Raw genomic sequence first — 21,125 nt, 5'->3', positions numbered from 1 at the left:
CCCAATACTTATTTACATTTTCAAGACAGAAAAACAGACAAAATTTGTTCTTTTTTGTTATAGAAATAATTTGTGTTCCCTGTAGACATTTTAGAAAATGTAGACAGTCTTATAGAAGTAAATCAATAAAATATATATTTACCCATGTGGGTTTTCTTTGGAAGGAATGATGCTAAAGCAGAAACTCCAGTACTTTGGCCACCTCATGCGAAGAGCTGACTCATTGGGAAAGACTCTGATGCTGGGAGGGATTGGGGGCAGGAGAAGAAGGGGATGACAGAGAATGAGATGGCTGGATGGCATCACGGACTCGATGGACGTGAGTCTTAGTGAACTCCGGGAGTTGGTGATGGACAGGGAGGACTGGTGTGCTGCGATTCATGGGGTCGCAAAGAGTCGGACACAACTGAGCGACTGAAATGAACTGAAGCATCTATGACCCGGTGATATCCACTACTAACATTCTGGTACCATAGAGAAAGCTGGGTAATTAGCATTTCCCTAAGCAGTGCTTCAGACCACACTCAGGGGGAAGGGGTTGCTTGGCTTGCACAGGAAGAAGAGATACAAGGAGATTAAATAACTTGCTAAAATTATCCAGTGAGAAGGTCGCAAAACCAAGATGAAGATGCCTGGGTCTGGGACCTTTTTGCAACTGCCAGAGGGCCGAATCTTTTCACAGTCCCAGAGTTTTTCATAATTAGTTTTCTCCAGCTCATGGCTAAAGAAAGGGCCAGCCTCCTCAACAGAACTCAGTGGACCATGCCCTGGGATGGATAAGGAAATGATATGTGTCAAAGTGGTTGTGTTATCAAACTGTAGCTACAGTTTCACCCTATAAACTCCTTTAAGAGAGGGCAGGAGGGAGTGACCTAGAGTCTTGTTGGAACTTATTAGCTTAAAGAAGTCTAGCGAGAACTGCCCAAACAAAGAAAACCGACAACAAAGACCAGTTGAACTAAACTATAGTGAAAACGTATTTCTTGTCCTCAGCTCCCTCCAGAAAGAAGTTTTGGGGTAGCCCAGGTGGTAATGACCAACATTTCAGAAGCTGTAGCCCATCTCTGGGTAGAATAGGTATTGGTATTGAGCACTGAGATTGTTAGTGCATAGATATTGCCAGAAATCTGAACATTAGTGTCTTTCCCCTTCCTAAAATAAGCATCAATATAGTCTAAGTGTATCAGAAAAGTCATAAGGTTGCATTTCAAGGTAGGAACGTGGACATGCTCCATTAACCAGCATCCAAACAACTGCTGTGTTGCTGAAGCTTATCTTCCTTAACGGAGGCATTATCACAGCAACCAACATCTTTTCATAGACCTTAATACCTTCTACCAAATATTGGCAATACAATCCACTCAAAATTCTAGTCATCTGGTTTATACCCCAGAGTAATCTACTGTTTGCTAAGTAATTTGCATACAGAAGTTAGCCTCTCATTTTGAGATACCCCGAAACCACTTATTTTGAAATCATGAAGTCAGTATATTAGAGCTGGAAGGGATACTAGAGATTATTCATCCCTACCTTGCCATTTTATAGATCTAGAAAGTGAGATCACTATAACTAAAGAACCCTCAGCTCAAAATTTTCAGAGGACTTGATCAGAGGGACCCAGCTAGTGAATAATGGAGTTCAGACTTTCTGATTCCAATCCAAAAGTTTTTCAGCATAGCTTCTCTGATGAGTGCCACAAATTGATATGGTTGGGGAAGGAAGAAAGATAAGACATAATCCTCACCCTGTGTTACTTCTGTTTACTTCAGGGGTCACTTTGATGAGATTGTAAGACTGGCCCCTTTAAAACCTAGAAGAGGTGATGTGGCTAATGATAGACGAACACTAAATGGATACAACTACTCATTAAAACTCAGAAGCAGTATAAACACTCACTGATATCATGCGGAAGAGTGGAAGGTTGCTAAAGGTGACTATGGAGAAGTTTGTAGGAATTTATACATCCTGAAACTCACTGAGACCCAATGAATCAGCATTTTAATCTTGGAGCCTATAGGTCATTAGCAAATATTGCTGTAGAACTCTCTTTAATTCAGTTAACTCTATGCTCTTAGCTTTGGCCAGATGCACTTACATACACATCATGTGAAACATTCCAGAAGACATACCTTCTTCATGTGAACATGCTTGTGAGACTCTAAAATCAACTACAGAGAATTCTTACTTTGTAGAATTTACATTCATTAGCAGTTTTTCTATTCACAATACTAGATGAAGAGAAATATCCCAGTTTGTTAAAGTTCATGATATACAAACTTGCATCTGCTTCTGGTACTTATAATTGTGTATTCAAACTACAAACTTTGACAAGTTGTGTTGGCAACCAACAATAGGAAGATTAAAGTCTATAGAGTTGTGACATGTAAGATATATTTACTGTAACATAAAATTCTATGTAGTCACTAAAAGCACATCGCTGTTTCATTGTTACCCTTTAGTATATTCTGTTTCTGATCCTGATGGAATTTTGTTTTTCTTATTGAATCTACACAGGGGAAAAAAGTTTCCAAGAGCACACTTTTTTCCCAAGAGCATGACTTTTCTGTACCTAGTTAGGCAGAGAACTTAGACTCAATTTGAACTTGCTATACTGCCTACAAAACTGATGTCTTCTTCCTGACTTCCCTGTTCTGTGAATGGTACCATCATTCTCCTGGTCACCCAGGTATTATGTTAGTCTTCCTTGGTGTGCCCCTTTCCCTAGCCTCCCAAGTCCTGCAAGTCTTCCCTTGAACTCTCTCTCTCTCTCTCACCTGTTCTATATTCCTCATTCCACTGCCACCAACATCATTTATACTCCTGTGACTGAAGCAAAGTCTTGACGTAAGGGAGAGTATACACTTGCCTCAAGTATGTCTCCTCCTGGGGGCAGCAGAGCTGAGGTGGAAGGATGGAAGAGGATGAGGCGTTTGGGGTCATGGGCCTGTGGCAATGCCATTTCAAACTCCCCTCTCTTCACCCCTTTAACATGACTTACAGAACCTGGGAAACCTGGTCCCAGGACAGTGCGCTTAATTGCCACTGCCATTCACATTATCTTTGTGGAGCATTGTAACAAGTGATCCAGAGAGCTCTTTGAGAGGTCACGTTCTCCTGGGGGCAAGACCAATTGACTATCTAAGCCTTCTTAACTCAGTTTTGTTTTACCTAGAGATAAGGAGAATGCTGAGCTAAGGAGAATGAAATTGCTTTTTCTCCTAAAGAAACAGTTGCAGACTTTGATGTTGGATTGATAGGAATACAGTTCCAGGATGTGTTGACCTGCCATCAGAGATGTAACCTCTTCTTTGAATCCCATCACACATCAGCGATGTAACCTCTTCTTTGAATCCCATCACACATAACTCAGTAAAGAGAAAAGGCAAGAGAGACTCTCTCTAAAGACATGGGACTTTAGGTGAAACAAATCTCAAAAACGTGGTTAGTTTGGTCAACATATGAGTACAGATGCTGATAATTCAGGTTCCTTGATAACCTCTATTATTTAGAGTACTTATAATATTATGATGTTTAGATGTCTCTTCTCTGCCTGGGATCAAATTCTGTCCCTGACCATGACTAGCTATGGGCCCTGGGGAAGCTATTTAACTGTGCTATATCTCAATTCCCACGCCTACTACAGGTAGTAATAGTACCTGTCTCACAGAGTGATTGGGTGCCTACCTAGGACCATGCTGGCTCATCAGTACTTAATAATTATTTGTGAGTTATTTTACTACAGAAATTTTCTATAGACTTTCTTTAGAAAGCTAAGCTTAAATTCCTTTGTCACATTGCTAGCTGAGTTTAGGGAAGATAATCTGGCCAAAGGATGCTCTTCTATTAATCAAACTGAGCTGAAGATCGTATGTGCCTGTCTGTGAAGAGAAGTGAAAACCAGATAAACGTTTTGAATATTTTGTAACAGCATTTGAGAAACGATAGGATATGTCCATCCCACCTTTAGACAGGTTCTTGGAATTGCCTTCTGTATCCCATTCGAGATGGCTAGAAGTCAATTAGAATTTCTTCCTGGAAGTTGCCGACTAGGGACACTAGCTACTTTTCATTATCTTGGTTGGCCTGAATTGGTCTCCCTCTAATATCCCAAGCTTTTGAAGCCTGCATCCTTTATTAGACATGCTAGTATGTACCGGCTTAGGACATTTATAAGTGTCATAGATTGCTATTTAATTTCTTACAGGTTCACTTTAAATTTCACTCGGCCATAGCCCTTGTTGGAGGATACAGCCCTATTTCTCTTTTCTTCACAGGAATGTATAAGAATGGTGAACTACTTGCTGATTGATAGGTCTAAAATTATGTTTGTCTCACATATTTGGAAATGTCATCTCTGAAAAGGAAGGTGTTAAATAGCCTTCTCTGGAGATCTTTTAAAATAATGTAGTTTCTCACCTGATTGAGGTGATGAAAGTGAGGTCTTGGGGGGACAATGGAACGGCCTCTGCTTCCAAAATTGGAATTATTTGAACTTGAGTTTGAATGCACATTTGAAAATAATGTGTTGAAAGTATCCTTTTAATGTGTTAAATGTATCCTTCTGTGGCAGGCGAGTCTGTTCAGAGCATGGGGCTGGGATCCATCCCAGGCCAAGGATACAGGTACATGGAAAAGAGCTGTTTAGTTCAGAAATCAGAGGAAAAGGAAAAGGGTAGAGGACAATTATAAAAGCCGGAGACCAGGTCTTGGGTAAGGTGGGCATGTTCACCTGGCATCGTGAGACCAGTGAGCTGGGTCTGGCAGAGAAAAGGTGGATTAGGTTTCTGTCACTGACATAACATTATCACACATTTAGTGGCTTTAAACAAGACATGTTTATTCTCTAGGTCAGAAGTCTGAGTCTTACCTAGCTAAAATTAAATTCTTCATTTGGAAGTCTTACAGTAATCTCGGACTTAGAATGTCCCCAGAGGAACACATGGTGTTCAACCCAAACCTGCTTCTACCACTGTCTTCCCCGTCTCATTAAACACCAGTTCCATTCTGGAACTGCCCAGGTTAAAAATGCTGGACTCCTCTTTCTTATAAGCCCCATTCAGCAAATCCAATTGACGCTACTGTCACAATTATATCAAAATCTGATTATTTCTCACTGTCTCTGGTTTGGATTCCTGCAGTAGCATCTTTAACTGGTTTTGCTTCTTCTACTCGTGTGTCTTATTAATGTACCCTCAGCACAGTAGCCAGAATGCTCCTGCTAATGTGTAAGCCAGATCTGTTACTCCTCTCCTCCCCACCAGTTGGTCCATCTTACTCAAAGACCTTCTGATGGCTTAAGAGGGCAGGCAGGCCCATCCCTTTGGCCAGTGATGCTGTATGTCCACCTCATAGGCTGTTTGGACCAACACAGGTTCAAACTGTAAAAGTATCCCATCCTCTCATAATCATGGGTTATCCTAGGTCAAGGAGGCAGATTTCAGGTCAAACAGGAGCTTTTGGTCCTGGCACATGCTCCGGCCCACCCCTGTCTTCTCCCAGGCCCATTGTGATACCCACCAGAGTCTAAGTGTAGAGCTTTCCCTGCTAACTCAAAAAGCTGATAGAAAAATACTTTCCCACAAGGTTCCAAACTCTTCAAACCAATGACAAGCCCAAGGGCATTTTCTGGCTCCCCTTCTCCGGTACCCAGTTGGGCTAATCCCTGAAGCAGCAGCTGGGCGGAAACATAAACCAGTTGGGGTTTGAGGAGGGGGGCAGATTTCCTTGGAAAAAGAGAATGCGAGGGAGTGGTTTCTATTTTAAGTTGACCACATCAGTCTTCCGAAAGCTTCCTGCTCCGGTGCTGCACTCCTAGGTACTTGGCACAGGAGGCGCAAGAGACAGGCATGTTCGAGAGCAGCTGCTCCTCACGGTTGAATCAGCAGCTGGTAACGAGATGAAGGATATAGACAAAGCCTGATGCTTAAAGGGTGTCAGGGTGGGTGTGGGGACGTATTCACCCTTGCGCCTCCCCTGGCACTCTCCTTGGTATCGACAGGGTTCAGCGCACGTTTATTGAACTGAATTCACACATTTTAAAAATGAATGAACATATCCGATGATAAATCAATCACACAAATAAGGGCTAGAAAATGGACCTTTTGTTATTACTGAAATTCAGTATCAGTATAGCCAGGAAACTGAGAAGGGGGCTCAGGCTGGCCAAGGGCCATCTGGGGCATCTGAGGTGTCAGTGGGGTTGACGTGTTATGTCCTGCTTTTGTCTGGTAGGTCATTGCTTGTGAGCAGCAGTATGACTCTTCCTATGACGCTCGCTGTGACGTCTGGTCCTTGGGGATCACAGCTATTGAACTGGGGGACGGAGATCCTCCCCTCTTTGACATGCATCCTGTGAAAACGCTCTTTAAGATTCCAAGGTAGGACACAAGATGGCGCTCTTGGCTCATTAGTGCTTTGGGAACGAGGCTCGTTAGGATAATAAATAGTTGGTAAACAGTTTCTCTCCAAACCAGTGAAAGCCTGATTGTAAAATGTATTTCTCTTTTAAGGGGGCGGCGGGGGTCGGCACGGGGGACGGGGAAATAGAAGGTTTCCTGAAAGACAACATATTCCAAAAATAATAGGAGTGTATTGTAACAATCGCATATTTTCAGTACTCCAGTTTTTCTGAGATGTTGATTTTTTAGGCCTTGCATGGCAAGACTAAAAATGCAGCTTTGGCTTAAGTACTGTCTAAATACTAGTGTTTTCTTTTTAAATGATATAATCATATCTGTTTTGGTTGTTTTTTTTTTTTCAGTTTGACTCTTTCTCCAGTATGCTGAAAAATTTAGGGATGAAAAAAAAAAATGTGTACCAGCACTAAAAAATTTTTGAAAAATGTTACATCAGTCATGATTTTCTCTCTAACTCTTTATTTCTGTCTCAGTGGGAAATGGTGCTGAAAGAGGTCTGTTTGAAGGGTATTTAAATGCCAATATATTTTTTATTGTCTATATTCATTAGGGTTTTGTACAAGAGGTTTGTTGGTTGTCTTTCATCAGAATAGGGCTGATGTTTGTCGAGGCACTAGTTACAGAAAATGAAGCTATCTGGGAGCTCCACACAGGCATGTTGCAGCTTGAAAGCTTTGTCCCTTTCATATTTCTCTTGCAAAGGAAGGCTCTGGCCGGCTGGGAGCCATTTAACTGCTTTAACAATACAAGTGTTAACCTTTCCTTATCTGCACAATCACACAGCTATCACAGCCTTTAAAAATTTCTCCTGATTGCAATTTGCATTTCTGATTAGGCCTATTTATATGCAGATGAGGCTCTGTGGCATTCCTCTCCATAATGTTATCGTTTTATACCTAGTCCAGATGTGAACAACCACCCACCATTATTTCGAAAATGATTCCCAACCAAGTCAGAGTTGGTCTTTTTAGCTTTTCCAAAGTATAAAAACAAGTCCAGATGATTAAGACAAAGCTCCTGGCTTTTTAAATGAATGGTCTGATGAATGTTCAAAATAATGTAAGAATGCAGGACCCCAAAACAGTATTGTGTAAAGTAATATGTCAGAAAATGATAGATGGTATCTGGAATAATTTATATGTGTGTTTTGATTTTTTACAAATGGCTTACTCTTTATTTACTGTAGCCACATAATTTCTCAATTATCAAAATTAAGGTGTGGTTTCTGATTAGCTTGGAGAAGGAAGTGGCAACCCATTCCAGTATTCTTGCCTGGAGAATCCTGTGGACAGAGGAGCCTGGGGGGCTACAGTCCGTGGGGCCGCGGAGTCAGATACAACTGAGCGACTAACACTTTCACTTTTCTGATTAGCAAGACATATGTACTTTCAATAGGCTATCATCTACTTGGGTATGTTTCTGTCTTTTTTTGATGTGCATTTGTATACAGACCAAATGTTCAAAAATTTCATAGGGTGATGAATATGAGGCAGCTTTGAAAGTGTGTGTGCGTGTGCATGGGTACACACACACGTGAATGTGTATGTGTTTAACAGACCCTTTATCTCCAGTGACTCCCCTTAGTTTGCTTCTGTGCCCAGCCAAACCTCTGCTCTCTAATAACTTTTATACTCTCACTCCCCTCCCTTCTTCTGTCTTGGGAGAAGCTTCCAGATCTGAAGCACAAATAACCAAGCCTCCCACTAGCTTGCCTCAGGACAGGGCAAACTTCAGGAACAGGTGAATAGCTAAAAAAGGATCTTAGGAATGACACGGATCCTTGTCCCAAAGTAGACTGAAGCTTTCTCTCCTCCTGGTGTAACCACTGGCCCTTTCACCATCTCTTGGTTCCTGTGCAAGTGATGAATCAGACTGAACTAGGGAATGTCAACACTAGTAGGTTAGCTGGCCTTCAGTGTGATTATGTGTGCTCGACACTTGCCTTTATCACAGCCTTAATGGCCAGCTTGACATTTTTGGACAGGAAGGATGGAGGTTTTTTTTTTTTTTTAATGTAGCATGTTTATAATTACTGCATAGCTTTTTATACTCACCAAGATTTTACTTAAAAAGTATCTTGTTAATTGGAATTACACAATTTTCTTAGGAAGGGTTGTAGATTGCCAAGTGTGTTTGTGTGTGCGTGTATGCACATGTGTTTATCCTCTTAATCTTGGGTGGTAAAAACAGTATCCTTTCCTCAGAAAACTTCTTTGATGGAGAAATTTAATATTTACGCATTTTAGATAGGCACTCAGGTTATCTACCTGTGTGTTTCAGGGGGCTCTCATTCTATCTCAGCATTTCCTTTCCTAAAGCTAATGGCAAGTAACGACAAAAATCCTTTGAATCTATTTGGTTTCAGAATGTTTTCCTTCCTCTTTGGCTATGAGTGTTGTCGGTGTTCTGGAGCTCTCGTCTCTTCAATTAAACAATGAAGTCCATTGCAGAGTGCTCTTGGGGGCCAGTGTACTGTGTGTGGCCTTTCTTACCTGCCTCTTGTCTACACCTTTCTCCAATTGGAAATAAATTGAGTAAATTACCAAGTAAAGGAAGAAAAGAAAACCTGCCCCGAGTCAGGGAAGGAGTGACTTTTGTGAGTGATAAAGGACTTGGGACTTAACACAGTGCTGGTTACATGTGAGGAGGTCTGCCTGGCTGTGCTTGATTTGCCTGAACAGGGGCCTCCTGCTTTCTGCTCTCTGCCTCCACACACCTCTCCCTTTCTTTTGACCTTCACTTTAGAAGATGACACGTGGGGTATTTGTGACCTGTCTCTGATCACGACATGACTTGCAATCTTTCCTTCACTGCAAACACACAGAAATTATCTGCTGATTGGCAGAGCAGCCACTGTTTGCTGAACTTGTCAGCATGTGTCATCTTGTCTAACGCCTTTTTTTCCAAAAAAGTCACCCCTCTCTGACAGCCTCTGCTGTCTGCTGCTATTTTTCTCCAGGAGTTAGAGGAGAGGAAAAGAAGGAAAACTGTTTCTCTAGGCATCAGTGGGTTTGACAACCTCTCTCTCACGATTCTCTCCTGAGGACTCCTGTAGAATTCCAAAGGCTTAGAAGGATCTTGCAGATGACCTGGATAGATTTTTCACTTAAAAGGAGCTCTACTTCATAGATGTATTTGCAAGAACCCACGGAGCTGGGAGAAATGTACAATTACGTACCTTTCTTGGCAACCAGGTATCTTTCCTTAGCTTGGAGTCTTCTGCTAATGACCTCTTTGACCTCCACAGATGGGGGCAGGGAGGCAGTGGGGACCAGTGTGGGTGCGTTTACTGGATGAGGACTAAGAGCCCTGTCATTGGGCAGTTTACTGGAGTCAGATAGCAGCTGAATCTCGGAGAAGGCAATGGCAACCCACTCCAGTACTCTTGCCTGGAAAATCCCATGGACGGAGGAGCCTGGTAGGCTACAGTCCATGCGGTTGCTGTGGGTCGGACACAACTGAGCGACTTCACTTTCACTTTTCACTTTCATGCATTGGAGAAGGAAATGGCAACCCACTCCAGTGTTCTTGCCTGGAGAATCCCAGGGACGGGATAGCCTGGTGGGCTGCTGTCTATGGGGTCGCACAGAGTCGGACACGACTGAAGCGACTTAGCAGCAGCAGCAGCAGCAGCAGCTGAATCTGTGCAGAGTCTTACTGCACACTGAGAGCTTCCATTGCATTCCTGGGGGACAATGCAGAGTGCCTTTAAGATTCCCAGCAGAAATGTGCTTGTCTGAGAGTGAATGGGACAGAATGGCTTGAACATTCCAGTCCCTGAAACCAGTGACTTTTCCTTCCTAAAGAGGAGTTATCTTCTAGTACACAATTTGGGAACAGAACTCATGATAATTCCAGTTTACATACAGGCTTGTTTTCCTCACCAAATTTAGATTGTTCCAAACTGTCCCCAGCTATATTAGTTTCTGAGGGCTGCCACAACAAATTACCGCAAACCTGGTGTCTTAACACGAAAGAAATGTATTCTCTCCCAGTTCTAGAAGCCAGATGTCCAAAATCAGGATGTCAGCAGAGCCCTGCTCCGTCTGCAGGCCCTAGAGGAGAATCCTTTCTGCCACTTCCAGATTCTGCAGCTCCTGGGGTTCCTTAGTTTGTGGCAGCATCTCTGAAATCTCTGCCTCCATTTTCACATGGCTTTCTTCACTGACTCTGTGTATTTTTCTTTTCTGTCTGACTGGTGAGGACACTCATCATTGAATTTAGGCCGCATCCTAATTTAGGGTGATTTCATCTCAAGATCCTTGTCTAAATTTTATTCGCATGCGTGAGTCACTTAGTCGTGTCCAGCTCTTTGTGACCCCATGGTCTGCAGCCCACCAGGCTTCTCTGTCCATGGGATTATCCCGGCAAGAATGCTGGAGTGGGGTGCCATTTCCTCCTTCAGAGGATCTTCCTGATTCAGGGATCAAACCCACAGCTCCTGTGGCTTCTGCATTGGCAGGCAGATTTTTTTTTTTTCTTTTTTTACCACTGAGCCACCTGGAAAGCCCTAGCTTAGATTTATTGAGTGCCATCAATGTGGCAGGCACAGTGCTATGCGATTCACAAAAGCAAATGTGTTCAGTTCCCACAGTGACCCTTGAGGTAGATGCTGCTGCTGCTGCTAAGTCACTTCAGTCGCGTCCGACTCTGTGCGACCCCATAGATGGCAGCCCACCAGGCTCCCCGTCCCTGGGACTCTCCAGGCAAGAACACTGGAGTGGGTTGCCATTTCCTTCTGCAATGCATGAAAGTGAAAAGTGAAAGTGAAGTCGCTCAGTCGTGTCTGACTCTTTGCGACCCCATGGACTACAGCCTACCAAGCTCCTCCATCCATGGGATTTTCCAGGCAAGAGTACTGGAATGAGGTGCCATCGCCTTGAGGTAGATGCTATCACCCCTTTATTCTAGAGGAGAAAACTGGAATTCCAGGGAGAAAGCCCTGCTCCCGCGTACCAGTGGAGGGAAAATGATTTCAACCTGTAAAGTTTGACTCCAAAGACCTCCCATTTTGCAACTGCTTTGAAAAGTTAAAGCCCTTTCTTAAGTTGTATTTATTTATTAATGGATTGTGATTTCAGCACTGAGGGGGCTGGAGTATAAAGAAAAGAATAAGAGGGAACTGTTTTCGGAGCTTCCTGAGAGACCGTTCCTGGGTTATATATATTTGACTTGAATAAAATTTTACACTGGAAAAAATAAATGAAAACGATATCCCAGTCTTTAAGGAGCTCACAGTCTGCCTTCCTTCTCCATGCTCCCATTTCAAACTGACAGAGGAATCCTGAGAGTTAAAATTTTATTAGCATCAGTGTGTCAGTCAAGGAACTGAAGGACAGAAATCAAGTGTCATCACAGGGGAGCACAGCCCTCCTTGGTTCAGTGATTAATGACTCCCAAACCAGAAATCCCTCCCCTCTCCAAACTCCTCCCCTTCAGGCAACTGCCTTTTAGTTCCTGATTTAGAACACTTAGGGCCAGTGTTTGAACTAAAGAATTGAAGAACATGTATTACATAGAAGCAGAGCAGCATTTCAGGTTGTCGTTGCTGGTGCCCAGTCGTTCCCACCCCATTCCGTGCTCCTGGTAAAGCCTGGGCCTGCTGTGACCATCAGGGCTGCTCCCAGTAGCATCTCCTCCCCTTCACTGGCCTCTTGTTTTTTCAGTAGGAAAGCCTCACTTTGGTTGTGGAGGAAACAGAAATCTGTTCCTGGCATCCTGCTTCGGAATGCATTTTCTCATGGAAACTTTTAAGTGGTTATTTGGGAGGAGGCAATAAAACAACTGAAGTTCTCACTCTTGCAGTGTTATCAGACTCGTGGCCAGTTTGAGTTTTATAATTGAGTCCGAGGACAGCCTGTGTCTTAAGCTTCACGCTTATGGGAAAAAATGCTTTCCATGCTCTAAACGATGCATTCGCAAGAGTGCTTTGGAACACAGTCTGCTGGAAATTAGGGATGGACCATGCCCTCCAACCCAGGACATCTCTAACTTGGTTCTTGCTAAGTCAGGCTTGGGATGAGTGCTTGAAGTGCAAGATGAATAAGATAGGATTTTTTTTTTTTCGCCTGAAGAGAGCATGGTTCTACATTCCATTCACTGCTCCATTCACTGGCAGAGGTAAAATGGGCAGAAGTCAAACAGCAAAAAAAAAAAAAAAAAAAAAAAAGACAAAGAGAAGGGTCTGAGAAAGTGGGAGCCTCTGAGACAGATTTCCTCAGTGTCTCAACGCCTGCAGCTGGCTCCTGTTCTGAAATACATTCCTTGGGCTGAATTTTCATCTAAGTTCATGAAATGTCCATCATTTTTAAAAGGTAAAGATTCCTTTTATTCTGATTTTCCTAATTCACAGACCAAATTGTTCCCACATGGGTGGCAACCCAGCTCCTCAGCTGTGAGATGCTGTAGAGGCAGCAGGGAGTCCTGAGTCACCAGTAATTGTCTCAGTATTATAGAATTGTCACAGGACATTTTCCCTTAGGGCTGAGAAATATAAGGAAAAGAAATTAAAACTAAACTATTGTTAGAATGTAATGAGTTAGGGGGGTGGTGTTTAACGGCACAGTAAGGCTGGGTTTACCTCGGGGGAACTTTGGTTTCTCTTCATCAACCCAGGTCGCTTAGCTATTGGCCCTCTGATCAACGAACCCTCACAATCCAGGCTTCACTCATATAGCAGAAAGAGCTAGGAGAATTAAAATCATTTAGCATTTATTGAGTGCCTAAGAGCAAAAATAAGTTTAAAAAGACTCCAATAGAAAAACAATAGTCTCTTATGCCTCTTTTTCTTTGTTGGGAGATTTCTAGTCCTATTTTAGTGGATTGTGGCCCCTACCTCTCAGGATATCTTGGGAGTGCCCTCCTTCCTGTATCCTCTCCATTACCTTGAGAACAGAGTAGCTGGAGGCAGCTGGCAGAAATGCCCCCAGTGGAACATGTTTCCAAACTCTTTTTTTAATTTGAGTTGAGCAGCTGGGGCTGTTAGTTCCTGTGGAGGTGCAGCTTGCTGCCCCTCCTGACTCCTGGCAGGCAGGGAAATTTCATCTTTGCAGGGTTTCATCTGGAGATCAGGTGGCAAAGCAAGAGCGTGCCTCCAGGGAGTGCTGGTCCCCATCCCTGTGGAGAGGAAGCCCACCTGGAGAGGAGGGAAAGGCTGGAGAATGAGAGGTGCTGGCTTTGAACCCTATCCAAGCTCTCTCCCTCCTGACTCTGATCTCATTATTTCGGCCCCAGTCACTTTGGCTAATTCCCACTTAGCTTCTGAATGGTGGAGAGATGGGCAAAGAGGGCAGGCAAGGCAACAGAACTTGAAATAGTGCTGAAGGGTTTGTGGCACCCTCATTTCCTCTTGATTCCAGGGAGTGGGGAAACAGGAGTAAAGGTGATGAAGAATAGTTAGACAGACTGTCTTTACGGGTTGGTATAGGGTTGGTAGGGCAGGGGCAGCCCAAGGATGAACAGTGATAAGGTGGTAAAATGAAGGCTCATTACAGCTGCAGCTGTCTTTTCCTGAAAAGTCCTGAAATCAGGTGAAGCCAGGGTCTTAGGAAAGAAAATGTAGGGTAGTGGTCAAGCATTGATGTTTGTGTCAGTTATCTGCTGGTAGGTAACAAACCACCCCCAAACTTAATTGTACAATCACTTATTAGTTCTCATTTAAGTCTGGGTTCTTGAGTGGCTGCTGGCTGGGCTTCCTCATGCCTGCTTCCTGTGGTCAGCTGGGGATTTGCTTGGGGGCTGGCTGGTCTAGGATGACTTGGCTCTGCTGTGTGTGCTTTCTCATCATCTAGCAGGCTGGCCAGGACTCTTCTCACATTGTGGTAGGCTTCCCTATAGAGCTACAGGGACGGATGGAAAATTGGGCTATTTTTACAATCCATTTACCCCAGTGTTCTGCAGTCAGCCCGCATGAGCTCAAATACCAGCTCTACTACTTTCAAAGTGTACGGACTTGACCAAGCCACTTGTCTCTCCTCCTCAATTTCTTCCTCTGTAAAATGGAGGTATGACTGAGGCTATATTAGCCTGACAGAGTTGTTGTGAGCAGTTAATGAATGTAAATTGCTCAGGACAGTATATAGAAAGCATTCGATTTTTGCTGGATACTATCAAAGAACAAAACCTCAAAAGAGTATTTACATTGTGAGAAATTTGCTTTCCCTTGTAGCTCAGGAGTTGAAACCTTCTCTTCGAAAGGGCTACCTATGAGATCAATCATTTGAAAGTTTAGCGAATTGATTTATTGATGATTATATGGGAAATTGGGAATGAAGACTGGTTTCTCAATAGATCCTTACCGTCAATACTTCTACTGCCTCTGCCTGAGGGCCTCTGCCGTGAGTGTCCATTATCACAATTCATTTGTTGACAGCCACACCTCTAAGAGATGTGGACCCCCCACTCCCACCCCGTCCCCATATATACCCATGAATGTGATGTCAGGACTGGCCCTTGGGAGCAGAGCTGGCCTTGGTCCCCTCTCTCATTGTGTCTACAGTGAGTGGTGATATTGTCATCCTCTGAGAACTGAGGCCGCAGGGCTTTCCCTTCCTCTCAGCTTCATCTTGGTGGCAGCTTTGTACTTGGTGGCTGAGTTGTGTCATGGGGGCTTGGCTGCCTCCCTCCGCAGCTTCCTTTAACCCTCTTGGTAGGTACAACCTCCCCCCATGTTCTACTAATTTCATGTCCCCACGTAAAGGGACAATAGTGAGGGCTCTGTCAAGACTGGGAATGATTTTTTTTTTCCAGTCCAGACTGGAAAGGCTGAAAGCATTGGCAATGGGAGACGGAAACCCAAGCCATGTGAAGGGATTGTAAGGAGAGCACTTCGTTGCTCCAGACGAGTTCAGGTTTCTCAGCTCAGAGGAGTGATACCCCAGGGACTGAGCAGATGAGGCTGCCCACCTACTGACAGTGATCTTGGAAGAATTCTGGAGGACCGGAACAGTGCTGGAAGAGTGGAAAGGGAGAATGTGCTTCAGTTCTTCAAAAAAGTCAAGAAAGCAGGACCTGCAGATGACTACCTGGTGAGCTTGATTTTATCCTGGGCTAATTACTAAGGTTCTTCTTTTTTCTTTGAATAGCCTATGAATTCTGTGAGAGAGAATCCTGTGAAGAGACATCTGTGATCATTATAAATTGGCTGGGTTCACTAAAAATGAGCCATGTCCAGCTAATGTTGTGGTTTGGTATTACTGCAAGACAAATGCAAATAGGGGCTGTTTCAGACAGAATATACTTGTAATATTGCCCTTAGGTTAAAATCTGTTGTGATGTTTTTGTGGCCAAGATGGAGAAACGCAGGCTGGAGGATGGTAGTGGTGATGGGTCACAACCCAGGAAGGATGTATATATTGAGGAGCATTGGGTGATGCAGTCAGCGTCACCATGGTGGGAAGTCCTGGAGGCCTTGGGTAGGGCTCTCTGCTGACCATCCTGTCTGCTGAATGTTTTAAAGTGTGTAATGAGTTGGAGGACATTAGCCTATTGATCACATTCACTGAAGGGTAGCTGGTATGCTGAATGCCAGACTTGGAATTCCCCAAAGACCTCTGTCACCAAGAACAATGGGATTCTCTAACAAATAAGTAAACTTGGAAATTCTGGTGAGCTGTATAGACCGAGAGAGCCATGGCTTGAGAATGAGCGGGTGGAAAATGACCTTAGTTGGGGTATAAGTTCAGTAGGTCAAACAGTGAGACAGTCTTTCATGCTTAACATGAGGCTTGAAAGTCAGAACAAACACTGCCCCCACACTGGCTCCATCCCAATCAGAACTCCTTTGGAGGGATGGGTACCACACTCAAATTGCCACAAGAGAGTCCTACCCTGGCAGAACTCTAGCAGAGCTGAAGCTGGCATTTCAAACTGGGATTCAGACACTTAGTTCCGTTCCTGCTCTGTCATCAGTCCACCCTTTCACTTCTGGGGGTGGGGCACACAAATGGCACCAAACTTAAGCAGAATGTTTTGCACTCAAGATAACAAGGCCCGTGTAAACTGTTTCCTTCAGCACCCTCCCTACGCTCCATGGGTACCAATAAAGAGGAATGTGAGTCGTCAACAACTTCAGGGCTGGAGCCATTCCCTAAGCAGCAAGTCTCACCCAGCACAGAGATCCTTAGTCCTAAATACAGCTTAGAATCCCCTGGGAGCTTTGAAAAATACCAGTGCCTGGGCACCACCACCAGAGACTCCAGTGTAATCAGTCTGGAGTCAAGCTCAGCATTTATATTAATATATAATTAATTTTACAAATCTATTCATTTGTAATAACATGCATACTGTCTGCATTTTAAAGTTCCCCCAGATGACTCTAAAGTACACCCACAGTTGAGAAAAACCTGGCCCTGAAACAGCTATCAGACAGTTGTCTCTTTATTTATATTTCAAAACTACAGTGTCTCTCCCGGAAATTCTGGTTCCTACCTTCCCCATCCCCACCTCATGGATGAGAATTGAGAAATTAGAGATGATACAGATGGGAGTGTGTTGTACATTATGAAGAATGTAAAATCAGGAAAAATAAAAAGGATTTCAGCAGAATAGTCAGGGGTGACTGGGGTTGAATTGTGGTATGTCTCCCTTTAAAAAGGTATGTTGAAGACCTAACCCCACTATACTGCAGAACTGACACTATTTGGACATCAGGTCATTGCAGGGGTAGTTAGCTGGATTAAAATGAGGTCGTAGTGGAATAGAGTGGGTCCTTAATCCATTATGACTGGTGTCCTAAGAGGAAAGTTTTGGACCTAGACACACACAGGCGCGTGAAGACAGGAAGACTGCTGCACTGCCATAGGTCATGGGGGTACCTAGGCCACTAGAAGCTGGAGAGGCCAGGGAGAATCTTTCCATGGAAAGGAAAGGAGCCTTTCCAGGGAGCCTGCCCCAGATGACACTCTGATTGTGGACTCCTGGCCTCCAGAACTGTGAGGGAATGAATTTCTGTTGTTTTATTCCACGTAGTCTGTGGTGCTCTGTTATGGCAGCCCTAGGAAATAATCCAGTGATTTTATGTCCTTTGGAGCCTGTTGTTCCTGGAAGGCTGTCTAAGGCATGATTAGGGATGACGGGATTGCGGTAGGAGGGAAATGGTAGCATAGAAAAGTCCTGGGGTTGGGGGTCCCAGGGATTAGATTGGCCAGCCTTCCACTCCATCAACCCCCAGGTGGGATTTCTGTACAAATCATGCCTAGCAGGACTTAGATACAAAGTGGGTGCATGAGAGTTTCTCCTCTCCCTTGTTCTGGACCAGTGAGCCAAGACTGACTTCCTCCTCCAGCCCTACCTGGGCAGGGAAGAGCTGCTCCCTTCCACAACGCTCAGCATCGAGAACAGATCTCTGCATTTTTTCTCTGAGTTCCTTCCAGACTCAGGGTTTCTGGACGGAGCGCAGAATAGAAGGAGATGGCTCTTGACCTTTGATATTTCCATCTTTGCATAAAGGGAACTGTATGGTACAATTCGAACTAGAGGCACTGTGAAGTAGCTGTGGCAGGCCCATCACATACCTGGGACAGGTATTATGAGGTTGGTGAAGATGTCCCAGAAGACCCACATGTCTACCTTGGCTGGGCCAAGCACAGTGGAGCATGATCCAATGAGCAGCATTGTCTGCTTCCCATGTCCCAAAGGGCCTCCCCGCTGCACAGAAGGCAGATGGGCATCCCAAGCATGATGGCTGGTCCTGGCTGGGGGATACGGACATTGACTTCCAGGCTTCACCCAGGTTTTGTTCTTAACTCCACCTGTAGCTTGTGGCCAATTCAGAGAATGGTCAGGAGGCAAGGGTCTCCTCCTGGACCCATGGCCTTATTGCTCCCTCTGCATACAAACTCTTAGCTGTTTATTTTGGCCTCGTATTCTTCATGTGAACCCTGGCTCTGTTCTCTGGAGTCTTGGTCCCCTCCTACCCTCTTTCTGTACCATCTGTCCCTTGGGTTGGAGGCTCCACCGTGCTTTATTATTTGTCAGTCTTGCTGGGTGTGGCCTCTCCTGCTACCTTTACCCTGCAGTCCACCTCTAGCTCTGATGAAAATATCACTTTCTATTAATAGATGCCTTCCTTCTGGAAGAGTGAGGGGATGGGAAGCCCAGTGTTCGAAGGACTGAGAAGGGGTTTGATATTAGTCATCTCTAGGTTACCAAGTTACAGGGATTCTGCCTGATTTGGAAGTTTCTGGAAGTCATTCAGCATGTGTAGGATAATACTAATTTACATTTGTTTCTAATGTCTTTAGGCTCAACCCCATAGGAACAAGATCTGGGGTGCACATCCCCTGTGTTAATTTCCTATTCCTGCTATAACAAATTAACACTGATGTAAATAGCTTAAAACAATGCAAATGTCTTATCTTACAGTTCTGAAAGTCAGATGTCTGAAATGGGTCTCATTGGACTAAAATCAAGGAGTCATCAGAGTTGAGTTCCATTCTGGAGTCTCTAGGGGAAAATTCATTCATTTATTTATTTGCCTTTTCCAGCTTCTAGAAACTATCTATACTCTTGGGTTCCTTCCTTCTCCGTCTTCAAAGCCAGAAATGGCCGGTCAAGGTCAATGCCGTGGCCTCATTATTTTGGTCAGTTCCTGGTCTTCCTCTCTTGACAGAGTAGCATCAAATCCCTCTAGAATAACAGATTCTTCTGTTTTGATCATCATTTTTTTAAATCAATCCAAGGAGACAGAAATGAAACAACCCCCCTTTCCACCTCCTCCAATTTCCTCCTTTATTCTCCTGCCCCAAATTTAATCCTTCTGGCTGCATCAGTTACTCAGTAGACACTCTCATTTATGTCAACATACACTTAAGGGGGAAGAGGAATGCAGGAATGTACTGACTGTCTAGTGGTCTCTAGTGCGGGAAGATACAGAACAACCTATTTGGGTGCTGAGAAGAAATAGTTAAGACTTCTAGTGAAGTGAAGTCACTCAGTCGTGTCCGACTCTTTGCGACCCCATGGCCGGTAGCCTACCAAGCTCCTCTGTCCATAGGACTTTCCAGGCAATAGTACTGGAGTGGGTTGCCATTTCCTTCTCCAGGGGATCTTCCCGACCCAGGGATTGAACCCAGGTCACCTGCATTGTAGACAGACGCTTTACTGTCTGAGCCATGCATTTTAAATCTAAAAATCAAGAAACGGATTATGCTTTCCTATTATTGACTCTGAAGATTGACACTAGTGCCTTCACTCAGTCCAAATGTTGGATGGTCATTTCTGGTTTGATCTGCAGATGAATCATAAGGGAGCTCCATAGCCAAGGAGCTGAGAAGGGCCTACTTGGAGGTTCAGTTGTAGAGTTCTAGGAAGCACTGATAGAGAAGGCAATGGCACCCCACTCCAGTACTCTTGCCTGGAAAATCCCATGGATGGAGGAGCTTGGTAGGCTGCAGTCCATGGGGTCGCAAAGAGTTGGACACGACTGAGCGACTTCACTTTCACTTTTCACTTTCATGCATTGGAGAAGGAAATGGCAACCCACTCCAGTGTTCTTGCCTGGAGAATCACAGGGACGGGGGAGCCTGGTGGGCTGCCATCTATGGGGTCGCACAGAGTTGGACACGACTGAAGCAACTTAGCAGCAGCAGCAGCAGCAGCGGGAAGCACTGAAGTTAAAGGGTGCCTCAATAAGTGGTAATATGGCAAATACCATCAAATGTCAACTAATTAGGCCTTCACAAAATGGACAAGTAGTTTTTAAAGGGTTCTGCAAAGAAACTCTGTATTGTATCTGATTCTACCACTACAAGCACATCTGAGCATCAGAAAAATTGCTGAGATGATGACACTTCTTCTAGGACAGTCTTCATCAGCCACGTGAAGTTAAGAGCAATGATAAGCTAATTAGCTGTGCCAAGAAATCATTTTTTGAAATTCAAAATTACTATGAAGAGTATTTGAACTATCACCGATTTATATCCACTACTATTAAGATAAATCTGTTCCTCAGTGTATATTGAGCAAGAAGTTATTAATATGACACAAGCAAACCTTTCTAGTTTAATTACTGAATGTTCTGGGGATACTGTTAAAAAGCATTATTTCATCTTCAAAATTTAGTAACACTTGCATATAATTTATAAGAAAGGAAAGTTTTTATTAGAGGGTGCACTCAAAAATTTCTTACTGATAAAATATACAATAAAAAATACTTAGAGACCACTCTTCTAGACGAGTAGCTTTGGGCTCTAGTCCAACCATTGTAAATAGTGCTTCTATAATTGTTTGTCATTCATAATTCACATCTACTGTCTTATATGTAATTTCTGTGAAATGCCACTGTAATTCTGATCAGTTCAGTTGAGTTGCTCAGTCGTGTCCGACTCTTTGCGACCCCATGAATCGCAGCATGCCAGGCCTCCCTGTTCATCATCTCCCGGAGTTCACTCAGACTCACGTCCATCGAGTCCATGATGCCATCCAGCCATCTCATCCTCTGTGATCCCCTTCTCCTCCTGCCCCCAATCCCTCCCAGCATCAGAGTCTTTTCCAGTGAGTCAACTCTTCACATGAGGTGGCCAAAGTACTGGAGTTTCAGCTTTAGCATCATTCCTTCCAAAGAAATCCCAGGGCTGATCTCCTTCAGAATGGACTGGTTGGATCTCTTTGCAGTCCAAGGGACTCTCAAGAGTCTTCTCCAACACCACAGTTCAAACGCATCTATTCTTTGGCACTCAGCCTTCTTCACAGTCCAACTCTCACATCCGT

The 21,125-nt window shown here is 44.0% G+C and overlaps 1 protein-coding gene across 2 annotated transcripts in view; it reads left to right on the top strand.

Moving 5' to 3' along the window:
• The window catches only part of MYO3B (myosin IIIB), a 447,193-nt gene that overhangs the window by 43,774 nt on the left and 382,294 nt on the right, over window positions 1–21,125 (top strand). For both annotated transcript variants that reach the window (XM_042242706.2, XM_060409776.1), the window contains exon 7: window positions 6,232–6,377. In XM_042242706.2, the coding sequence (XP_042098640.2) occupies window positions 6,232–6,377 (146 nt within the window). The remainder of the gene's footprint in view (window positions 1–6,231; window positions 6,378–21,125) is intronic.

The sequence above is a fragment of the Ovis aries genome, chromosome 2 (genome assembly GCF_016772045.2).
Source record: "Ovis aries strain OAR_USU_Benz2616 breed Rambouillet chromosome 2, ARS-UI_Ramb_v3.0, whole genome shotgun sequence".
Classification (NCBI taxonomy): domain Eukaryota; kingdom Metazoa; phylum Chordata; class Mammalia; order Artiodactyla; family Bovidae; genus Ovis; species Ovis aries.
Note: the sequence above shows the minus strand (reverse complement) of the source record. Positions and strands in the feature narration are given on the sequence as shown.